Source organism: Trichosurus vulpecula, chromosome 2 (assembly GCF_011100635.1).
Source record: "Trichosurus vulpecula isolate mTriVul1 chromosome 2, mTriVul1.pri, whole genome shotgun sequence".
In the NCBI taxonomy this organism is placed as follows: domain Eukaryota; kingdom Metazoa; phylum Chordata; class Mammalia; order Diprotodontia; family Phalangeridae; genus Trichosurus; species Trichosurus vulpecula.
This window is the reverse complement of record NC_050574.1, coordinates 93,928,336-93,950,683: the sequence shown is the minus strand read 5'-3', so window position 1 is coordinate 93,950,683 and position 22,348 is coordinate 93,928,336. Positions and strand designations below refer to the sequence as shown.

General features: G+C 37.7%; 1 protein-coding gene across 1 annotated transcript in view; it reads right to left on the bottom strand.

Moving 5' to 3' along the window:
* COG6 (component of oligomeric golgi complex 6) overlaps nucleotides 1-4,753 on the bottom strand; it is a 129,719-nt gene extending 124,966 nt beyond the window's left edge. Inside the window, exons 1-2 of the mRNA XM_036746809.1 lie at nucleotides 4,503-4,753; nucleotides 533-676 (exon numbers count right to left, since the gene is read on the bottom strand). Coding sequence (XP_036602704.1) covers nucleotides 533-676; nucleotides 4,503-4,661 — 303 coding nt within the window. The 5' untranslated portion in view covers nucleotides 4,662-4,753. The remainder of the gene's footprint in view (nucleotides 1-532; nucleotides 677-4,502) is intronic.
* Nucleotides 4,754-22,348: the final 17,595 nt, after the last annotated feature.

Here is a 22,348-nt window from a genome sequence, read left to right as displayed (position 1 = left end):
CTTTAGTGAAACTACATAAAGGTGTTAGAGTAATTAATCTGGGCTGTAAACTTAGTGGGTAAGAATCTTGTATACTGCCATGTTTTATATAATAAGTCACAAAATATTGGTATATAAAACATTAAATAAAAATTGATCTCATCTCATGTTGAACAAACAATCTATTAATGTGTGATAGAATAGTATTTCCAGGGTACTCTGACATTATTTAGGATTCAGAGTCAAGACAGTCACAACTCAACTCCAACTTGGAATAGCTGTTCATGGAGAAGTGTGTTAAATCATAGAACACTTTTTCCTGAAAAAACATTCAAGAAAAGCATATTCACAGCTAGACCAAATATTCATAAGAAAGTCTCTTAGAACCTAAACTAAATCTGTCTAAGAAACAGTGGAAAGTAGAGATCTTTAAATATACAAGAAACTAGAACAATCCAAATACGTATTCTGTCACAGGTACAAAGAAGAAAATGAAAGTTTTAAGATTTAAATAGATGGTAAATAGCAAATATTTTAAGCAAATTCATCATACCTCCTTTACTTCCTTGAATATGCTCACAAATTCTTCATTGATGGCTAAACTTCTGCGTTCGATATCTCCACGTAAATTTCTTCTGGTACGTAAGCTATTTTCCACAAAGAAAGTTGAAAGTGCCTTGAGAGCTTCTAGCATATCCTAAACAATGGATAATAAACATCAAAATCTTATCCTAATAGATCAGTTCTACTTATTTAAAAATATTTTCTAATTCCAAGCAAAAATATAATGAAATGATGATTTATCTTTGTTATGTTACCTTTAAATATTCACCAATTAAATCATTTAATGTAAAAAGTTAACCTATTTCCAGGAAGACAATGACATAACATTTTCCACATCACAAACTTTCAAATGTTTGAAGACAACTACTGCATTCCTACTAAATCTTTCTCTTTTCCAGGCTGAATATCACTGGTTCCTTCAACCAATCTTCACATGGCATGGTCTTCAGTTTCCTCAACATCGTGGTTGATCTTACCTAGATATATACATTTATCAAAGCTCTTCTTTGGGCACTGAGAACTTAACATGATACTCGAGATGTAATCACTTCCTTTATTTTGCACACTATGTTCCTATTAATATATCCTAAAATAAAAATAATCTTTTTTCATTGCCATACTCACCCTCAAATCTCTTTCACCAAAAATGTTATCTGACTATGCCTTTCCTCCAATTCTGTACTTGAGCAGATTTTTTTTAATTAACAGCAGGACAGAGAAAAAAATCAAAGATGATTTGGGGTCCCAGGCCACCTGTCCTTTGACTAAGTTCTAAATCTTATGGTCCTATGAACACTCAAGGCACTTTGCCCTTAACTGAATTCTAATTTGCACTATATTCATATGTTTTTGCTGATTGGTCTGCATCAAGTAGTTATATGACCTCAACTGAGCGTGTCACTTACCATCTCTGGACCCTGGGTTCCTTATCTGTAAAATCAGAGTGCAGGACTGGATGATCTCAGGTCTATACCCTCTAATACTAAAAGCCTATAAAGGCTCTGAAAATTTATGCAGAGCTTCCAAGAAACTCCAGAGAGACTTCCATTTGAAGTTGCAGAATTACAAAAGAGGCTATTATGAGAAAATATTTTTAATTATTCTGGGTCTGATAAGAATTATAAATAAAACAACTAATTTTAAATAAATCTTTATTTAGATTTATAACTGCTTTGGAACACAAATACCCTCCTATACAATTTTTTAAAACCTGAGAAATAATAACATTCTAAGGTAATGATAAATTCCTTAAAAATAAAATCTAACTACTGACACAGAGAATAAAATGTTTTGTTACAAGAGTTAAAATAATATTTGTTGTTGCAGTTTCATTGCAGCATTCCTTGCTAGAATAACTCATTTTTATGTGTTTAAACACAACAAAGAAGGGAAATAGTATAGGTAATTTCAAATAGAGAATCACTAAGTACTTCAGAAACTCTTTCAGGCTGTAAGTTACAGAGCAGGTAACAACTTTCACAGGTAGAGTTTGTTCACAGGGAGTTACACCAACGAAATTATAACTTGAATCTCCCTCTACCACTCCCCCCTTTCTCAAATGAATACTACAGCATCCAGTAGCATGAATTAAATATGGCTATTACTCAATAAATGCTTGACAAGATGAATAACTCACAAAACAGTAATTAAATATTTTATTTTTCTAAGTCAGGCCCACAGACAAGCAAGTTGTGTTTATTTTTAATTAACAAAGAATTGAACTAGAAAATTCCAAAATTTTCTCTCCATATTTTTAAACATATGTGCTGTAACTCCAATTTCTATAGTGCCCTAAAGTTTACAAAGCACTTTGCTCACAGCCACCTAACATTTATTAAGCATCCTAGGGATAAAAAAAGGAGGCAAAAGATAGTCCCTGCCTCAAGAAGCTCACAGTCTAATGGGAAAGATGATGAACAAATACATACAAATAAGCTATATGTAAGATAAATAGGAAATAATTAACAGATGGAAGGCACTAGAATAAAGCAAGTTAGGAAAGACATCTTGTAGAAAATGAGATCTTAATTGGGAATTAAAAGAAGCCAGGGAAATAAGAGGATAAGGAGGAAGAGCATTCCAGGCACGGGAGACAGCCAGAGAAAATGGCTGGAACCAAGAGATGGTATCTTGCTACTAGAAGAATAAGGAGCCCATTGTTACTAGATCAAAGAGTATGTGATAGGGAATAAGGTATAAGAAGACTGGAAAAATAGGAGGCACTTAGGTTATGAAGGGCACTGAATATCAAGCAGAGGATTTTGTATTTGATCTTGGAAGTGACAGGGAGTCACTGGAGTTGATTGAATAGGGGGTGACATGGTCAGACCTATGCTTTAGGAGAATCACTTCGGTGGTGGCTGAATGGAGGAAGGACTGGAGTGAGGAAAGACTTGAGACAAGCAGACCCACCAGCTGACTACTGCAAAAATCCAGGCAAGAGATGATTAGGGCCTTCGCTAAAGTGGTGGTGGTGTCAGAGGAGAGAAAGAGATGTGTATTCTAATAGTATTGCAAATGTAAAATCAACAGATCTTGGCAACAGATTGGATACAGGAGGGAGAGAGAGTGAGGAATGCAGGATTACTCCTAGGTTGTGAACCTGAAAGACGAAGAGGATGGTGTTTCCCTCGAAAGTAATATGGAAGTTGCAGGGTGTGGGTGGGAAAGAATGGAGGATGGGTTGGGGAAAAGATGAATCCTGTTTTAGATATGATGAGTTTAAGATATCTACTATACATCTAGTTCGAGATGTCTGAAAGGAAGTTGGAGATGAGGGGCTACCTCCATCTCCAGGGGAGAACCTGGAATCGCCAATACAGAGCAGAGTATTCCAACTTCCCTGCCTCAACCAGTGAGCCCAGGGGAATGAGTGAAAGCGCAGTCCGGATTGATGAATTGATTATAGTGCTGTTTATAGGAAGCTAGCATAAGGAAATAGGAGAAAGGGTTAGAGTCATATCTATACATCAAATGAGAAAAGGTAGGCAAATTGCTTTGTAAACCTTGAGGTCCTACATAAATGTTAATACTCATTATTATAATCCAGTTAAAGTTGACATTATCTGGATAGGTCTGGTTAATGTTAACACTGAAGTATAGAGCAATAAGCTAATTAAAATATTGTGGAAATAGGTAGGATTATTCTCTTTCCCCTAAAATCAGGTTAAATTCCACATTAGTAGATTGGGCCCATAATTCTAGCCTGCTGAAACATTTTTGGACACTGATTCTTATTAAACATAGCAATTCCTTCAAGTTTTGTGGCTTAGAGATGCTAAGTAAGGAGAAGGAGAGGAAGGAGGAGAAGAGGGAGAGGGAGGTGGAGGAGGGGAGGGAGAGAGGAGGAAGGGAGAAAAGGAAGAGAGAGGAGGAAGGGAGAAAAGGAAGAGAGAGGAGGAAGGGAGAAAAGGAAGAGAGAGGAGGAAGGGAGAAAAGGAAGAGAGAGGAGAGAGAGAAGAGAGAGGAGGGAGGGAACGAGGGAGAGGGAACGAGGGGGAGAGAGAGGGAGAGAGAGAGGGAGAGAAAGAGGGAGAGAGAGAGGGAGAGAGAGAGGGAGAGAGAGAGGGAGAGAGAGAGGGAGAGAGCGAGCTGGCACCCAGACACTTTGCAAACTTGGTCTATCTCTGGCCCCACCCCTTGCCCCGCCCCATAACAGCCAGGACAGTGAATGGCGAGGGTGGCCAACGGAGGTAAGAGGGCAGGGGCCTGGTTCTAGGTTAAGGTCAGTCATGGTTGCGGTCGCAGGCACGGTCACAGCAGGTGCGGGAATCCCAGGAACACCCTCCCCTTAAGCTTTTATCAGGACCGGTCCCCACAGGGTTCTCTCCCTCCTCGTACGCCAGGCCATCTCTCCTATTCCTCTTCCCCTTCCCCTCCGCGCCCCACCGCCTCCGCGCCCCGCCCCCATGCATGTCCCGCCCCTCTATGCCCCGCCTCTCCAAGGGGGCTCCTGTTACCTTGTCATTATCCAGCCTAGTCTCCAGGATCTTGTGCAGCTTCCGAGAAAGCGGGTTATTGCTCTGAGCCGAAGCCACGCCGGCCCCGTTGCCCAGGCTGCTGGGCGGCCCAGAGACCGGCAAAGTGGACACCTCCCCGGTACTACCGCTCTCAGCCATTTCGGCGACCCCGCTCCCGGAGACAGCCACCTCAGCGTTAAGGAAGCCGGGGAACAGCTTCAGGAACTGGAGCTGCCGCGCAAGCGCGACGATGGTGCGCGGCTTTGCGCATGTTCAGGGTATTTAGAGGAAGGTTCTCGGAAGGATTCTTCCCCTGGGTCTTAGAGGCAACCCTGTAACTAGAGGAAGCGTACAGATAGAATGATGTCATGGTATTCTTAAGTGTCAGAAAGTTCAAGAAGAATAAGGTAGTTTAAAAGACTAAGAATCGTGAAAGGAGCTTTAGAGACTATCTAGCCCTACTTCTTTCCCTTCATTTTAAGCCAGGCGCTGTGCTAAGGGCTGGGGGTACAAAGAAAAGCAAAAGACAGTCCATTCCCTGGAGGAGCTCACAATCCAGTAGGGGAGACAACAAGCAAGGAGGAAACAAGTGTTGATGTTCAGTCGTTTCAGTCGTGTCTGACTCTTTCATGACCCCATTTGGGGTTTTCTTGGCAAAGATACTAGAGGGGTTTGCCATTGCTTTCTCCAGCTCATTTTACAGATGAGCAAACTGAGGCAAACTGGGTTAAATGATTTTCCCAGGGTCACAGGGCTAGATGATGTCTGATGCCACAGGTAGTGAGGAGCCAAAGTCAGGTTTTGAACCTAGGTCTTACTACAAATCTGACACTCTTTCCGCTGCCCCACCAATAGCTCATTGGCTTTGGCAGTTAGGAGGTTAATGCCTTTAGAGAGAGGAGTGTCTTTTTTGTCTCTTGGGGAAAAAAAGAAATTGTTTTATTCTACATTTAGCAAACATCAGGTAAAATAAACATTTTCTTATACAAAGTAGAACAGAAGGGGAAAAAAAAGGATTGCACATGAAAGTTCAAATCTCTGTGACATAAGGTTGCTTTTCCTTTTAAGTATAATAAAGTGAGAGACTGAAGATGAAAAAAAAAAAAGAAGGCGTAACTCATGGAGAAAAATTCCAGAAAAGATGGAAGATGGAATCAAGGGTTTAGGTCATAGGTTCCCAAAGTGGGTGACACTGCCCCCTGAGGGGTGCCAATGGAGGGGGGACATTGAATAAAAATAAGGGGGTGGGTGGAAGCATAAGGAAAGAAGAGAAGAAAATTTTGAAAAACCGTTTGTACATGTTTCATCTGTTATGTAACAGAGTTAAAGTCATAGTGATTACATTATTTTCCAAATAAACACGCAAAATGCAAATTATAATGGATCAGTGGTCAAGTCGGCCTACAAGTCTTAACAAGCAAGTGTCGGCAAGTGAGCTTGTCAGGCATTGTCAGGAAGTCCAGCATGCATTGGCCAGGATATATGCATGTAATGACTTGTTTACAATACGATACTATATGGTTACATGACACCTGACACCGTATTGCCTCATCAAAATTTCAATGCAGGAAAAAAAAAACCATAAATTGACAATAAATTATCAAATTTAAGATGTGTCATTTAAAAAATATTTTATACATTTTTGAACTGACAAAAATTACAAAAAAATTAAAAGGTTAAAGAAAGTAGATTTCTAGGAGGGTGCTGAGTATTTTTTTTTTTTTTGGAAAAGGAGGCAGTAGACCAGGTAAGTTTGGGAACCTCTGGTTTAGGTGGAGTGATTAGATCTAGCTAGTGGAGGATGATGTTTCCCTTGGAGATAAAGGCAGTTGTATAAGACAAAGGCTTTGAGCTATAGAATGGCAAGCTATACCCCATTTCTGATGACTTTAACCTCAACAAAGTAGGAGTTAAGGTGGTTTTCTGAGAGCTATGGGGTAGAGATTAGGAAATAAGCATGGTTTTTAAAAATATCATAGCTGATTTGCAAGTTACACACATTTGTTTTGAACTCTTCAGTGTGATATAAAGTTGTAGAACAGCACGAAAGACATAAATATGGTTTTTAAAAAGGTTAAGATCAACATTAAACAGAGCAAAAGTTTGATGGGATAAACCTATATAAAATAAAAACTTATTTAGTAGTTGTATCCAAAAAGTTTAAGAACTGGCAAGCAATATGGCAAAAAGAATTACATCTTTACCTCATTCATTAGATTGTAAACTCCATTAGGGAAGACACTGTTTTTTACCTCTTTTTGTATCCCTAGCACTTAGCACAGCATCTGGCACCTGGTAGACATTTAGTAAATGTTTATTGACTGACTGACCTCATTCCATATTATGTAATAAATGCTAACCAGAGGGTGAATTTGTTATAAGAAAACAAACTATTAAAAGTTAAGAAATGGAATAATATACTTATCTTAATTATGAAAGAAGTCATTTTTAGCTATTCAAAAAGTAGAAATTATTGGAGATAAGGTAGGTGGATTGAGTTACATATGAATAGTCTTCATCATATTTCTGGGTGTATCTTTTGGCTGTAAACCTAGCTCTGAAGGTGGAGGGAAAAGGGAGAGAACAAGAATTAAGTAAGTGCCTACAATATGCTGAGCTCTTTACAAATATCTCATCTGATGCTCATAGCAGTCCTAAGAGGTAGGACTCTTTATTACCATCATTTTACAGTTTAGTAAACTGAGGCAGACAGAGGTTAAATGACTTGCCCAAGGTCACACAAGCAGGTGTCTGATGCCAGTTTTCAATTCAGGTCTTCCTGTCTCCAGGTCCAGTACTCTATCTATCAAACAGTGTATTTTCTCTTTTGCATTATATCTTACTTTAAATTTCTCTTTGTACCCATTCTTGGTTTCATTTTGTTTTGTTTTTGGTTCAGGTTACAATTTTTTCTAATATTCAAGCTCTATTTGTTTAGAGAGATTTATCTCCTCCTTCTCTACATTTTTCTTCTTGCTGATTTCCTACCTATCTTGGAAGTTGGGAAATAATTCCTAATGATTATGCTTACAATGTCCAGATATTCCCTCGTGTAGGTTGTGCAGCCATGTTCTGCCGGGCTTTATTTTGTTTTCTAGGTCAGGAGTGGATAGGGTTGTTTCTTCATTATTCTAGAGTTTTATGATATCTTTAGATTTTCACCAAAGTACAGTTTGCCACTTACTGAACTAGTCTCTTTGGGGTTACTGAATGAGATATATTTTTCATTGATCACCGTGGTGGTCTATAAATACTCCTTTCTTCATTGTTTCCAAGCATTGTGTATTTCTCAGTAAGCGAAAGCTTTGTATCCAGACATTTTCATGTATCCTGTCTTAGATTCGGACTCAATCTGTGATCCACCAGTGTTGCCGCCACTTGTCTATGAGAGCGGATCCTTCTTTTTCTAAGTCAGTAGTGATTCCCTCTCCACATCCATTAGCTATCAGACAAATTAGCAGCTCATAGCATATATCTAGACATTGCAACCAATGGACAGTTCTTTACTTCTGTTACTTCACTTAGTTCCAGTCTTGACGGAAGAGGGGCGGAATGGTTAGAGAACTGGCCAAAGAGGCCTGGGTTCAAGTCCCACCCCTGACAGACTGGTTATGTGACCCTAAGGAAGTCACCCTCTCAATGCTCTAGGCAATTCTTTAAGACTATAAACTGCTGAGAAGGTACAGCCTTACATTGGTAGAGAGGGCCTCCTCACCTCGGAGTTCCCTGTACATGAAATCACAAGTTCAGCTGTAAAATGGAAATATTACTAGCCCTAACCTTCCAGAGTGGTTGTGAGATAATGTTTGTAAAGCACTTGGCACATTTCCTGGCATTCAATAGACACCATATAAATGCTTATTCTCTTCTCCCTATTTATCAGCTATCTATAATCTATGTGTTATCTCCTATCTCCTTTCAGGTTTTGTGCTATTTATATAAACTATATATTATATGATATAATTTATATATATAAATTTACATTTAATTTAAAAATATATTTAATAATTTATATAAATTACATATTATATAATATGTTATATATAATTATAATATAAAATAAAATATGATATATTGGCATATAGTATATAAATATATTTCTGTTATTGCTATTTATATTTCAACATTTGTATATTTTCTGGAATATATTAGACATTCTTCTGTTTCTTCTTTCCTTTTGTCACAAGTGGGTGGAATGACCAACCACCCACTGGAGCACCTCACACATTTTATACAGGATATATGGACACTTACTCATTCTCTGGGCCGGCTTGCTCACCTGTTCTCAAACATACACAAAGTAGTATTTTCATTATATCCCAACAAAGAGGTATGACTCAATTCCTTGCCTTGACTTTCTCTTACTTTCTACCTTCTTCACCGTTGCTAAGGTTACCACTCTTACCCCAGCTGATCTTTCTCAAGGAAGGCTTTCCACCGCATCATATAGGCCATCCCTGTTCAGTTCTTCCACTTTAATAAACTCTTTGGCTTGATGCCATGTTATGCTAAGGCCCTTAGTTTCTGACATTCCGAGTATGCCAACTAATCTTTACCTTCTATCTTGTTATAAACTGTTTGTATCGTATCTTAGCATAAAATTATTATCAGCAAAAACCAGCCTTCTAGTTCACACAAAGCTTAAATTTTCTTTTGAAACAGAATCAGCAAATCTGATAGATTGGATCTTCGGTCATGGAAACATTTTTCTGATTTATTATTATTAATATCTAGCAAATATATATACATATATATATATATAATGCCTACAATGTACCAGGCATTGTGCTAAGTGCTTTTCAGATATTATTTCATTTGATCCTCATAAAATCCTGCCAGGTGGGGGCTGGTATTGTCCCCATTTTACAGCTCTCCCCCCCACATCCCCGTCTGTCCCCCACCATTGGCCAGTTACAAGCTTGTAAACTATGAAAGGATTTAAACATCTAGGTTCCCGTCAACATAAGTAGAAGTGTCCTGGAGCCACAGTGGCTGATGCATTGACAGCTGAGAGACACTCTGAGAACAAACTAGATACCATGAGGAAGGACAAATTCAGAACTCTCTAAGATCACCAACCTGGGGAGCCCAGCAGACAGCTTCACCCAGAAAGAAGAGAGTATCCAAAAAGAGGAGGTACCAACAATGTTAAGTACTGCAGAGAGATCATTAAGAATGAGATCTGAGGAGAGCCCATCTGGATCTGCAATAAAAGGAAAATGCACAGCCTTGGAAACAGTATTACTAGGGTTTGAGAAATAAGTGGCAGGTAAGAGCAAAAGAAGGGAGTGTAAATAACTTTTCTGAGGATTTTTTGGCTGTGAAAGAGACAATTGTAGGGGCGATGCTTTGACAGTATGGTATAATCAAGTGAAGGTTCTCTTAATCTTAGGTGAGATCTGGGTACATTTATAGGCAGTAGGAAAGTAGGCAGTGAATAAAGAGAGGTTGAAAATTAGGGATAGAGAGAGGAAGATGGAAGGAACAAGTTTGCAGGGGAGATGAGGGGATAAGATTGAGGGGATAAGAAGATGGATCCACCTTAGCAAGAAGTTTGCCATTTCTTTGTATCAGAGATAGGGGAAGAGAATGAGGGATAGTATTGAGATGTGAAGTGTGAAATTGGAGAGGAGAAGAAGAAGCTCATGAAAGATGGCCTCCATTTTTCATGGTACTATGAAGGGTCTTCATCTAAAAGGGGGGTACGTACGTGTGTGTGTGTGTGTGTGTGTGTGTAAATAGAAGGAGAAGAAATTTGGGAAGAGATGAAATTGGAAGAGAATTAAATCATCCATCAGGGAAGAGTAAAAGGACTGGCTTATAACAGTGACGATCCAGTTGAGATTTCCTCTGTTCTTTACAAATTACAAAAGCAAGGCTGGTTAAAAGAGGCTGAAAAGACTGGTGATTTTTGTCACACTTTCTCCAGGTAAAACTCATAGCTCGGTTTTTCTCCAGTTAATTTCATCTTTGCTATTTTAAATGTGAGAGTCTTGTCCAATCTCAATATGAACTGACAGGTTATGAGTAACAACTCTCTCCCCACTTCAGACCACTGTTTAAAAGACTGCCAGAAAAGTCTTGAACCCAAAGCCTTTGTTTTTTTCCAATGTACTGCTCAGCCATTGCTCAGGCTCTTTCCTATGACTACAATGCCTGTTTTTTGTTCCCTTCACCTGTTGAATTTGTGATCGTTTTTTAAAGCCCAATTCAAATGCTACCTCTTGCTAGAAGCCTTCCTGATTCCCCTAAAAGGAAATGACTTTGTTTTTAGCCTAGATCCCACATAAGATACCTAAGTTTCCCCTTCTCTTATGCACTGACCGTGAATTACTTTACATTATACTTATTTGCGTGTGTATGCATGTATGTGTGTATACATATATATGTGTGTGTATATATACATATATGTGTGTGTGTGTGTATATATATATGTATATATATATATATATATATATGTGGGGGGGGGTGTGTGCGTATTCTCCTCCTATTATGTTGTAAACGTTCAAAGGGAAGGACTATATTTTATCTGCCCTGCACCTAGCACAATACAATAAATGAAGAAGAAATTTCATAGATGCTTCTAGAATTAAACTGAATTGAACTGGTAAGGAACTTGACTCTTCACTAGCTCTTGCAAACCGATTACTACTACTGGAAAAAAAATTTAAGCTGGCTGCCCTGCTCACTTTGATTCATTTCCCTGTACAATGGACAGTATCTCTCCAAAGATTGCAGAGGCCATGAACTCCCCAATTATTCAGTGAATCACTCTTTATGATAATATTGATTTTGCCCAGATAATGCCTTTAGGTAAGGATTTTATTGTGAAACTTACTGTCATCCTTATAGCATAAAAGAAAATCATTATGATAGAAAATGTCTGCTTGTTAAGAAACCGAAAAACGAATCAATAACAATGTCACCGAAAAGAAAAGAATACATCAGTAGTCATTTCTAAATTCTGCTGGATTCTAGGGTTGGTTTTAAGCTTCCTGGAAAGATTGTAACACAGAATACTGATGGGCAAAGCCAGTTCTTTCATGAATGCAGATTGATGGCTCAGTTAATCAATATTTGACTTGCCATCGTATAGCTTAGTTGTTAGTAATTCTTGTTGGTACATAGCTGCAAATTAATATTTATGAGATATTCAAAGATATTCACAGCAACACTGTCATTAACAAGGCATTAATGATTGAACATTTACTGATTTTATTTTGAAATATTACAACACAAAATCTTTTTTTATATCCATATAAGGAATAAGGCAAAGGAGTAGTAGGATCTGAGTTGGTTGGGACCCAGACTTCGGAGGTATTTCCTGTAAGGATGGGCTATCAGAAAGTGTATGCCTCTGACCAGCAGTTTGAAGATATTCATAAGTGATAAATAACTTCATTCTTTATGGATAGTTTGCCCTTGGAGTTATAAATTTTTATGTTTTTTTTTTAGTTTTTAGTTTATGACTAATCTATTGGCTGCCAAGAAGCAATTACACTACAGCAAATTGGAACCTGAAAAAGTGTTATAGTCAAAAGCACTTTTCCTGAAGTTAGAGAACCTGATTTCAAATTCTTGCTCCAACATGTATTATCTGTACAACTATTGTCGATTCATTTAATCTTTCTAAAACTCAGTTTCTTTGTTGTAAAATGGGAATAAGAAATAAAGACTATTATATTAAGTATGTGTTATAAGACACTGTGCTATAGTAGCTGAAGAGCTAACCTTGATATCAAAACTAGGTCCTTGTCCCATCTTTTACTCAAATTGGCTATGTGACCCTGAATAAATCACTTAACCCCTCGGTGCCATAGGCAGCTCTTTAAAACTATAAATTACAAACTGTTGATGATCTTACATTGGTAAACAAGATTTCTTCAAGGGAAATTCCCTACAGTGGCATATCAATTACAGGTCTAGTATCAAGGATAACTTTCCTCATGAGACTATTATACTAAATAAGATATGTAACGCTATGTAAATAAGATAATATAAAGCATTCAGTGAAGTGGAGACAGAGACACTTCTGCGGCAGCACCTCCCAAAATCACTGACCTTGCTTCCAGCCAAGCCCCCCACAGCCAACATCCTAGAAACTGCTTTTGTGAGTGCTCCAGGCCCTGTGTCCTTCATAACCACAACTAATGAAAACCTGGAAAATAAAGTTAGAACAACCAAAGTCCTTGCCACTATCAAGTGCTTCTACATGAGAAACATTATTAGCAGAAATGACTTTTTAAAAAAGATGCATAGCCGTCTGCTTTATTCTTGCACCCAAGGAATATGGGTCCCATTTGAGTTGTAGCTGAAAACTATTATGTGTGTTATTAGACCCATTAGAACATGAGTTCCTTGAGAGCAGAGACTGTTTTGGTTTTCTATGTGTATCCCCAGTGCTTTGTGCAGAGTAAAATCTAAATAAATGCTATTTTACTCATTTATTCATTCTGGAATAACCATCACGTCGAGCACCAATAAAGAACCCCAAGTAAAAATCAAGTTTATATTAATTAGTGATAGAAATACTAGAAAATTGCATTTGTAAAACATCATTTGGTGAATTCGAGAAGCATGTAGCCTCTTTTGGTGCTGAGGTCCATCAGCTTGGGTTCCATATGAAGCGGTCCTTTTAAATTTAACATATAGGATACAGCTAGCCAAGGGAAATTGGGTGCTCTGAGAGATGATTATAACATTTAAGTTCAATGTGACATTACAATGTTTGATGTAATATTGAAAGTTACTTACAAGAATGCACCTGACATGGAGATATAGTATGAATGTATGTAAACATCCCTATAGTGCTATGAGGCAGCAAAGTAGATAATAAGAACAGAAAATCAAGACAAAATCCATCATCTTCCACAGGAAGAAGAATTTCCAGAACATTTCAGCCAAAAGTAACTACAACATTGAGAAACCTTTCCTCTGGATTTCTAGAAAATTCATTGAGAACCTTAATTTAAATTTGCTTTCATACCTAATCTTGCTCCTCAAGGACCAAGCATTGGCCACACAGTATGAGTAGGAGATATAGGTTACACAGACAATTGTGATCCTTGAAGGTGAAGTCCAGCGTATGAGGCCTAGTTATATAGATAACTAACTATTCTGTGACAGTAGTTTAGCAAATTTTTACTTTATTATATAGCTGAGTAGAACATATGCTTAATCTGTTGTATGATGAAGAAGCTGAATGGGCTTTGGAGAGAATATGACAGTTTAAAAATACATAAAACTCATATTTTAAATCTGCATATTTAGCTGTTTCAAACCACGATTACATTCTACTTGATTTCCAAATATGAGTCTCAACACTCAACTCAGTGGTGAATCTTGTTTGTTCCTGGCATACCCCTTCTGTTTTTTTTTTTATTTTTGTTATAATAAAATTATAAGTTAGGTAGCTTTTTAAAAAAAAGCAATCTAGGGTATAAAGTGGTTTGTAAACTTTAAAGCTCTATAAAAATGTCAGCTATTATATACTAGTGGCATTTAGCACAAACAAACAAAAAACCAGGGGAAACATTACTATCAGAAAAAGGAGTTGTAAGAAGGTGAAAATTACTAGAAACCCATGTTAGACCCCACAGTTATTTGACAAAAGATGATGTGTAGTTGCTTTCCGGTTTGCTTTATACACTGAAGATATTTAATTAATTTGTTCTTTCCTATGATCTATCCAGTATTCCATAATGTATTCATAGAGTTCATATTTTACTTCACAAGCAGCCAGACCTTGTAGATATAGAAAAAATGAGAACTGTCCAGTTTCTGGGGAAGAAAAAGATGATGATTATGACAACCTTGGCAAATCACTCTAGAACTTTCCTCTTACAAATTCTTCAGCTTTTTTTTTAATGTAGAAGTTTTTATTTTTACCTTTTTATGTTAATTTTATTGATGCCTTTTGTTTTTATATTGTATTCATTTCCAAATATATTCCTTTCTCTCCCCTACTCAACTAGGCATCCTTTGTAATAAAAAATTTTTAAGGAACTCTAAAAAAGCAATCTCACAAAACCAACCAAAACACAGATTGTCTTACAGTATCTGCATTATTCCATGCTCTTAGTTTCCCATATCTGCAAAGAAGGAAGGTATGTTAATTTTTCACTTTTCCCAGGCCAAATTTTGTCATTATAATTATAGTGTTCACTTTCATTTTTTATGGTTGTTCCTACCGTTTACATGGAGTACTTTTTTTGTTCTGTTCACTTCATTCTGTTTGAGTTAATATAAATGTTCCTCTGTTTCCCTAAATTCTTCATAGTCATCATTTCTGATGGTATAGTAATATTCTATGACTTTCAGGAAACTCCAATGGCTCCCTATCACCTCCAGGACTAACTATAAATTCTTTTGTTTGGCTTTTAAAGCCCTTCATTACCTGGCTCCTTTCTACTGCTCCAGTCTCCTTATACCTTACTCCCCTCCATGGATTTTGCTATCTAGTATCACTGGCATTCTTGCTATTCCTCCCACATTGCACTTCATTTCTTTCACATGACACTCCATCTCCTGAAACCTAGCATTTTCACTCTCTGCCTCTCATGTCTGGAATTCTCTTATTCCTCTCAACCTCCTGGCTTTCCTGACTTCCTTCAAGTCTGTAGTTTTCACAGGTTCTATTCTATAGATGCACAAAAAGTTGCAGAAGGAATGTAACTAGATACTGACCTAGATAAAACAAACTATGCAACATGAAAATTGTCCACTAGATACAAGGCACTTCACTTTGATAAGTTGAAAACAAAAAATGTGGTGGATCTTCTTTCATCCATTCCAGCAAAATAACAGTGTGGGCAGAGAATGGACTAGAATACAAAAGGCTGTCAGACTTAGCTTCAACCACTTTCACAGAACATTGATTGAAGTGAAGATGAACATATGTGACCTTCTAATTGTACTCATAATGGTATAAATAATCAAAACGTTTGTTCACAATAGCAGGTTCTTGGGAAAGACAACACTGCTTAAGTACCTTCCTGCTTCCCCCAGAAAAAGGCATATTTTGTGATACTTGTCCTATGTGTAGTCTGTGTTTCCCTAGATGAAAATATGGCTAGCTATTTCTGATTGAAGGCAGCATAGCCTGCACAGAGACCGTGGGCAGGCCACATAAGAAGAATGATGAACAGTAACAGATGGACTGTCTCATAGATTGTATCTCATGGAACCACAAAGAGAAGACAAGGAGGCCAAAAAATCTAAGAAGACATCGTTCTCTTTTTTTAAAAAAATGTAGATTATGCAACTATCATAAGTAAGGCACTCTGCTAGATATTAAAGATACAAAAATAGGTAAGATAGATTCCCTATTCTCAAGTTGTTTGTCATCTATAAGGAGGAAGAACAAGTTAATGAAATAATTATGACGCAAAGGACAGTTAGATAAATAAGAAGTAGAAAATAATACAATTTGATTGGGAGGGGAGGTAGTATGAGATGAGACTGGGTAGGTACATTGAAGATATATTGTGCACTTATTAAACACCTATTTTCAAAGCATTGTGACAGGCCCCGTGAGAAATACAAAAACTATCTCTGACCTCATAATGTATGTAATCTAATACGGAGATAGGCTGTCTACATAATTAATTGTAATATTAATTAATACATGACAAACAAGAACACACACACACCAAAGGCTAAAAACAAGTTGTTATACAAAGGTCTTATATGAAGTTTGAGATGAGGGTCTAGAGCTTGAGAGAATAAAAAAGATAAGTTTGTGTGTATGCGAGAGAGAAAGGGAGACAGAGACAGAGACACAGAAAGAGAAGATGAGCTTTCAAAGTTAGCACTGCTAACCATGTGCCTTTCTAAAGTCCTTTTCTAAGACTCTATGGCCCAAGAAGAACCTGTGTAGAGTGACTATGTTTGAGGAGAAATTTTCCCTTTCCTGGGATAGTAATGGTGACTTTTCTATGCCAATTAACCTAGGCCAGCATCACATTTTGTGGGAGGTCAGATAGGCCTATTATAAGTAATAATAATTCCAGAAAACGTACCTCTGATAGGAAATCACTGTCAATATTAAAATCCATGTATGAAGTGCCTAAAGTGGCACCATGCTAAGCAAAAATCTGTAATGATGAATTTTAATATGGAGACAGGTTTTTCCAAGTACTTGAATTAATGTACCTCATTTAATGTATAACACAAACTTCAACCTTTTGTAGTATATAAAATTTATTTATGAACTCTGTACTGATGCCAGCACTTTACTCATCTTTTGTAAAGCAAATAGGATATGAAAATATCATATGCCTAATTTATTTTAAAGGATTCTGTATACAAGTGGATATTTCCAAAGAAATATCTGTCAATTTAGTGGGCAATTTCCCTAAAATTAGAAGGCAAAAAGCAATTAATTGTTGAAATTACCATATCCTTCCAAAAGGTTAAGAGGTAATTTAAAATAAGTACCTATAAGAACATTAACTGAGTTACTATGTCCCCCTTACGGGCAATAATATTAATGATTCGGTAATTAGATTTTTTTCCCATTAGGAGGAACAGGAAATGAAAATATCAGGAAAAAACACACTTAATGACACTTCATTTTTTCAGCATGGTGGATAATGAAACTTTCACATTGTATGTTATATACTTCATTTTGTCCACACTTGTGAATTCAATGGCACAGGGAACTCCTAGGGAAGAAATTTCTCTACCAATGCAGATAGACAACTGTTTTTGCAACTTATAGTCTTAGATAATTGGCTGAGGCACTGAATGGCTAAATGACTCGCTCACAGTCACACCATCAGTATGTGTTGGAGGTGGGGTTTGAGCCCAAGTCTTTCTGATTCCTACCTAGGTTAACTCTCCTCCCATTATGCCTTGCATCCTCTATATATGAATAGCCTTTAATAATATTCATTCTTATCAAGGCAGTGAAACTTACAAAAAGTCACAATAAGCTATGGTTAACAATAAATTAGGAGTGGAAACACTGGGTTAGATTTAGGGTAGATTATGATGTTGTCCATCTATAGGTACAACCAATATAGATAAATTAGTCCAAATTGAATTTTTTTGTCTTTAATTCTAGCTTTCTTCTTTTCACTACTTCATTCACCTTCATTCAACACTCTCTTTTCCAGCCTATAGTTCAGGAATCCCGAACTCAAGGGTTACCTCTTAGCTATCCAGGGTTTTCTACTCTGTATTCCAACTGGCTATTCCTTCCTCATACAGTACCATATTATGAAACATACTTTGCCCTTCCCCAAAGCCTCCTCATTAAAACATGACTCCTTATGTGCCTCATTTCTGCAAATCCCTGCTTAGTGATTAAAATCAACCTGGTAATTTATACCAAAGTAATAGTAGTTTTATGTATTACCCCTCTGTGATGTTTTCCATCGTGTAGTAGGTTTGGAAAAGCAATAACAAATTTTTAAAAACCTAACTATATTTCTAAACAGTATACCTACACTTCTGGGAACTAAAATACTAAATTAGTTTGGGGGCTTTTTAGGGATGGGAATGTAGGCCCAAAGGATATGTTCACCTTGGGTATATAAATGTAGGAGCAAGATGAGATCAAAATAGGCTTCCACTTCATTTATGCTTTGAAAATAAAATAGAACTCAAAATAAGGACAGAAATCATTAACAGTAAGTTTTCACATTGCATAATTTTTAAAAGATAAAAATATAGAACAGCTTAAAACTACAGCTAGGTATAGATTGGCACTTCTTTGATCATACTTCAAATATTAATCACTGTTTAAGTCTAGTTTTCTGTACCAAGGTAAAGTAGAAAATTTTTACTCTCCTGAATTTTTCATTAGAATCAGAAGCCTTCCAGAGTAAATGCACTGCTATCACTGCCCTGGGCTTCAAAATATCTTGGCTTCACATCAAATCTTTCTACTTTTGCAGACTGCCTCTGATTAGTAGGTTGCACCTGCTTGGGGGCCTTGCAAAGCTTCAGGCAGTGTCAAAATCTCTTAAATATCTCTTTATCTTATCAGAGAGAAAGCACTGGACTCCTGCTGTCAGTTCCAATTTCTTATATAAATGGCTACAGGGGGAATTTAACCTTTTGCTCCATGGCATCTTCTGTGTGGTAGCTTGGACCTCAAATTGCCTTTTCAGCCTTGCTAGCTTTCTCAACTGCCTTGCCAAGCAAAAGAAGAAAGAAAGAAAATGAAAGAGAGGGGGGGAGAGAGAGAGAGAGAGAGAGAGAGAGAGAGAGAGCAAGAGGAGAAGGAAGGGAGGGAGGGAGAGGGAGGGAGAGAGAGAAAGAGGAAGGAGGGAAGGAGGGAGGAAAGGAAGGAAGGAAGGAAGAAAGTATATCAGTAAGGCAAGATTCATAACTTGAGGATGACCATAAACATGCCTGAATGATTCGAATTGCAAAGTACAAAAAATTCTTATGTAGAAGGCAGAGGAAGTATAACATTTATTTAGAGTCCAGAGGATCAAATCTGCGAACCAATACCCCCAATTCAATATGGTAGCTAGCAATTATATTCCAAAACCAGTAAGCCCACCTCAATGTAGTAAGAAGGAAATTACAGCACAGTATTATAGCAAGGAACCAAGTCATCCTGTAACCTTCCTCCCTGCTAGGGCCTTCCTGTAAACAATCACTCACGAATCCTAACTTTCTGCTCAGCACTCTCTTCTACAGCTCTACCAACACTGGTTCTCTCAATGTCTGTTCTTCAGTGCCCTCTTGATGTCTGCTGCCTCAGTGTCTTCCTCTCAGTCCTGCTACTCTCAGTTCTGCTCCCGTTCAATTCTGCTCCCCTTCAATTCTGGGCTCTCCCTTTATACAGTCCTAGCCAACATCTGATTGGCTAGAACTCAGGTCAGTAATTGGCTGAATTCACGATTGATTAGAACTCAGTTTACATACCATTGGCTCTGGCCTTACCAACTCCTCTTAGGGCCCTGAGGACTTCATGCTCAAATCGCCTTGGTACCTAGTAAGTAGAGGCTCTAGGCTACTTACAAATAAAGATATAATCAAGCTTTCCCACCTAGCCCCACCTGAGGCCTATTCAATGGGTGGGGAAGATCTTCTATCACATTAATACTACAGGAAGGCAGGAAGGCAGGGAGGCAGGAAGGAAGGAAGGAAAAAAAGAAAAGAAATATGTTGTACTAGGCATTATAAGTACTTTACAATTATTATCTGATTCCATCCTCACAACAATGCTGGGAGGTAGATGCTTTTAGTATTCTCATTTTACAGAGGAGGAAATGGAAGCAGAGGTTAAGTAAAAGGTCATACAGCTAGCAAATATCTGAGGCTGGATTTAAACTCAGGTCTGACAGGAGTCCAGGCACATCACTAACCACTGAAACACCTAGCAGCCTGTGAAAGAAACTTACAGGTCTACAGGGCCACTAGATAGCATGATAATCTCTGACCAAATTTACCCTTAAACAATCTAATTCAAATATCTGCCCCATTTCCGCACTGGCTATCTAAGTTCCTCCCTGGGGTGATGATAACCCCCCTGAACTCATTCCTCAATCATTAGCATACTCCCACCCCATAACACTCTCCTCATCATAGAGATTCTGAACCACCTCCTGCCTCTATGCCCATGCTGTAGAGTCTCCTGATCAGCAGCATTTCCTGATAACTATCTTTACAGGAAACCTCAGATGTCAGTCTCAATCAAATTGGTTCCTACTGTTCTGCTCCTTCCCTGCTAAGCCTCAAGCTTGGATTACATTAATCATCACTGCATTTGTTCTTATTCACATGCTGCTGAAGTAACCTGGAGAAAACCACCAAACCTTGCTGACTGCATCCTCTAAAAAATTGATGTGACATAATATCACCTGGGTCCTCAGCCCAGCAGGGCAATCTTTTTACATCAATCAAGTCTATGCAAAGCTATTTTGAAAGAACTATCCCACTCACCACAATGGCTTTTCCAAATCTTTTCATCTGCAAACCTTAGGAGGCTCCTCTTCTCCTTCTTCTCATAGCTGAGAGAACTGTTTCTTGTTTCAATGAAAAGATTGAGGCCATTCACTAACCCTCTTCTTCCCATTTCTTTATTTCATATCACTCATATACCTTCTGCCATTATCTCCTTCACCCTTGTTTCAGAGGAAGAGGAAGCCCTTCTCTTTGTCAAGGCAAACCCTTCTGCATACATAGATGATCACATTCCACCTCATCTTCTCCAGCAGTTTGCTCACTCTATTATCCCCACTCTCTCAATAATCTTCAATTTCTCCTTGTCTATTGGCTGCTTCACTGCTGCTTACAAACATGCCCATCTCTCCTCCATTCTCAAGAAATGTTCACTCACTCCATCCATCCATCCATCTCCAGTAGCTGTTGTCCTATATCTCTCCTCCCTTTGGCAGCTGAGTTCCTTGAGAAGGCCACCTACAATTTGTGCTTCCAACTCTTATCCTCTCACCCTCTTCATTTTCCACAGTCCATCATTCAACTGAAATAGATCTCTCCAAAGTTCCCAATAATCTCTTTTTTTAAATTAAGATTTTTATTTTTAGTTTACAATACTCAGTTCTGCATGATTTTGAGTTCCAGATTTTCTTCCTCCCCCTCTCCTCTCCTCCCCCAGACTGCACAGAATCTGATATATTTTCTACATATAACTTTGCATTAAACTTATTTACACAATAGTCAAGTAGTAAAGAATTATGACCAATGGAAAGAATCATGAGAAAGAAGAAAAAACAAACAAACAAAAAAACAAAAGAAAAAAAGGAGAGTAAATAGTTTGCCTCAGTCCACATTCAGACTCCATAGTTCTTTCTCTGGATGTAGATAGCTCCATCATGAGTCCTTTGGAGTTATCTTTGAACCTTGTATTGCTGAGAAGAGTGAAGTCTATCAAGGTTAGTCATCACAGAATCAATATATCTGTGGTTGTATATAATGTTCTCCTAATGCTGCTCTGTTCACTCAACATTATATCATGTAGGTTTTTCCAGGTTATTATGAAGTTCATATCTTCCCCATTTCTTATGGCACTATAGTATTCCATTACATTCATATACCACAACTTGTTCTGCCATTCCCCAATTGATGGGCATCCCCTTGATTTCCAATTCTTTACTACTACAAAAAGAGCCCCTATCGATATTTTTGTACATACGGGTCCTTTTCACATTTTGTGATCTCTTTGGAATATAGCCCTAGAAGTGGTATTGCCAGGTCAAAGAGTATGAACATTTTTATAGCCCTTTGGGCATTGTTCTAAATTGCTCTCCAGAGTGGCTGGATCAGTTCACAACTCCACCAGCAATGTAACAGTGTTCTAATTTTCCCACATTCTCTCCAGCATTTATCATTTTCCTGTTTTGCCATGTTAGCCAATCTGGCAGGAGAGATGTGGTACTTAAGAGTTCTTTTGGTTTGTATTTCTCTAATCAGTCAGTGATTTAGAGCATTTTTTCATATGCCTATAGATATCTTTAATTTCTTCCTCTGAAAACTGAACTGCCTATTCATATCCTTTGACCATTTCTCAATTGGGGAATCACTTGTACTCCTATAAATTTGGCTCAATTCCCTGTATATTGTAGAGATGAGGCCTTTATCAGAGACACTAGTTGTAAAGATTTTCTCCCAATTTTCTGCTTCCCTCCTAATCTTTGTTGTATTGGCTTTTTTTATACAAAACTTTTCAATTTAACATAATCAAAATTATCCATTTTGCATTTTGTAATGCTCTCTATCTCTTGTTGTATCATGAATTCTTTCCTTTCCCATAAATCTGATAGGTAAACTATTCCTTGCTCTCCCAAATTACTTATAGTATCAGCCTTTATTCTTAAGTCATGAACCCATTTTGACTTTATTTTGTAAGATATTGGTCTATGCCC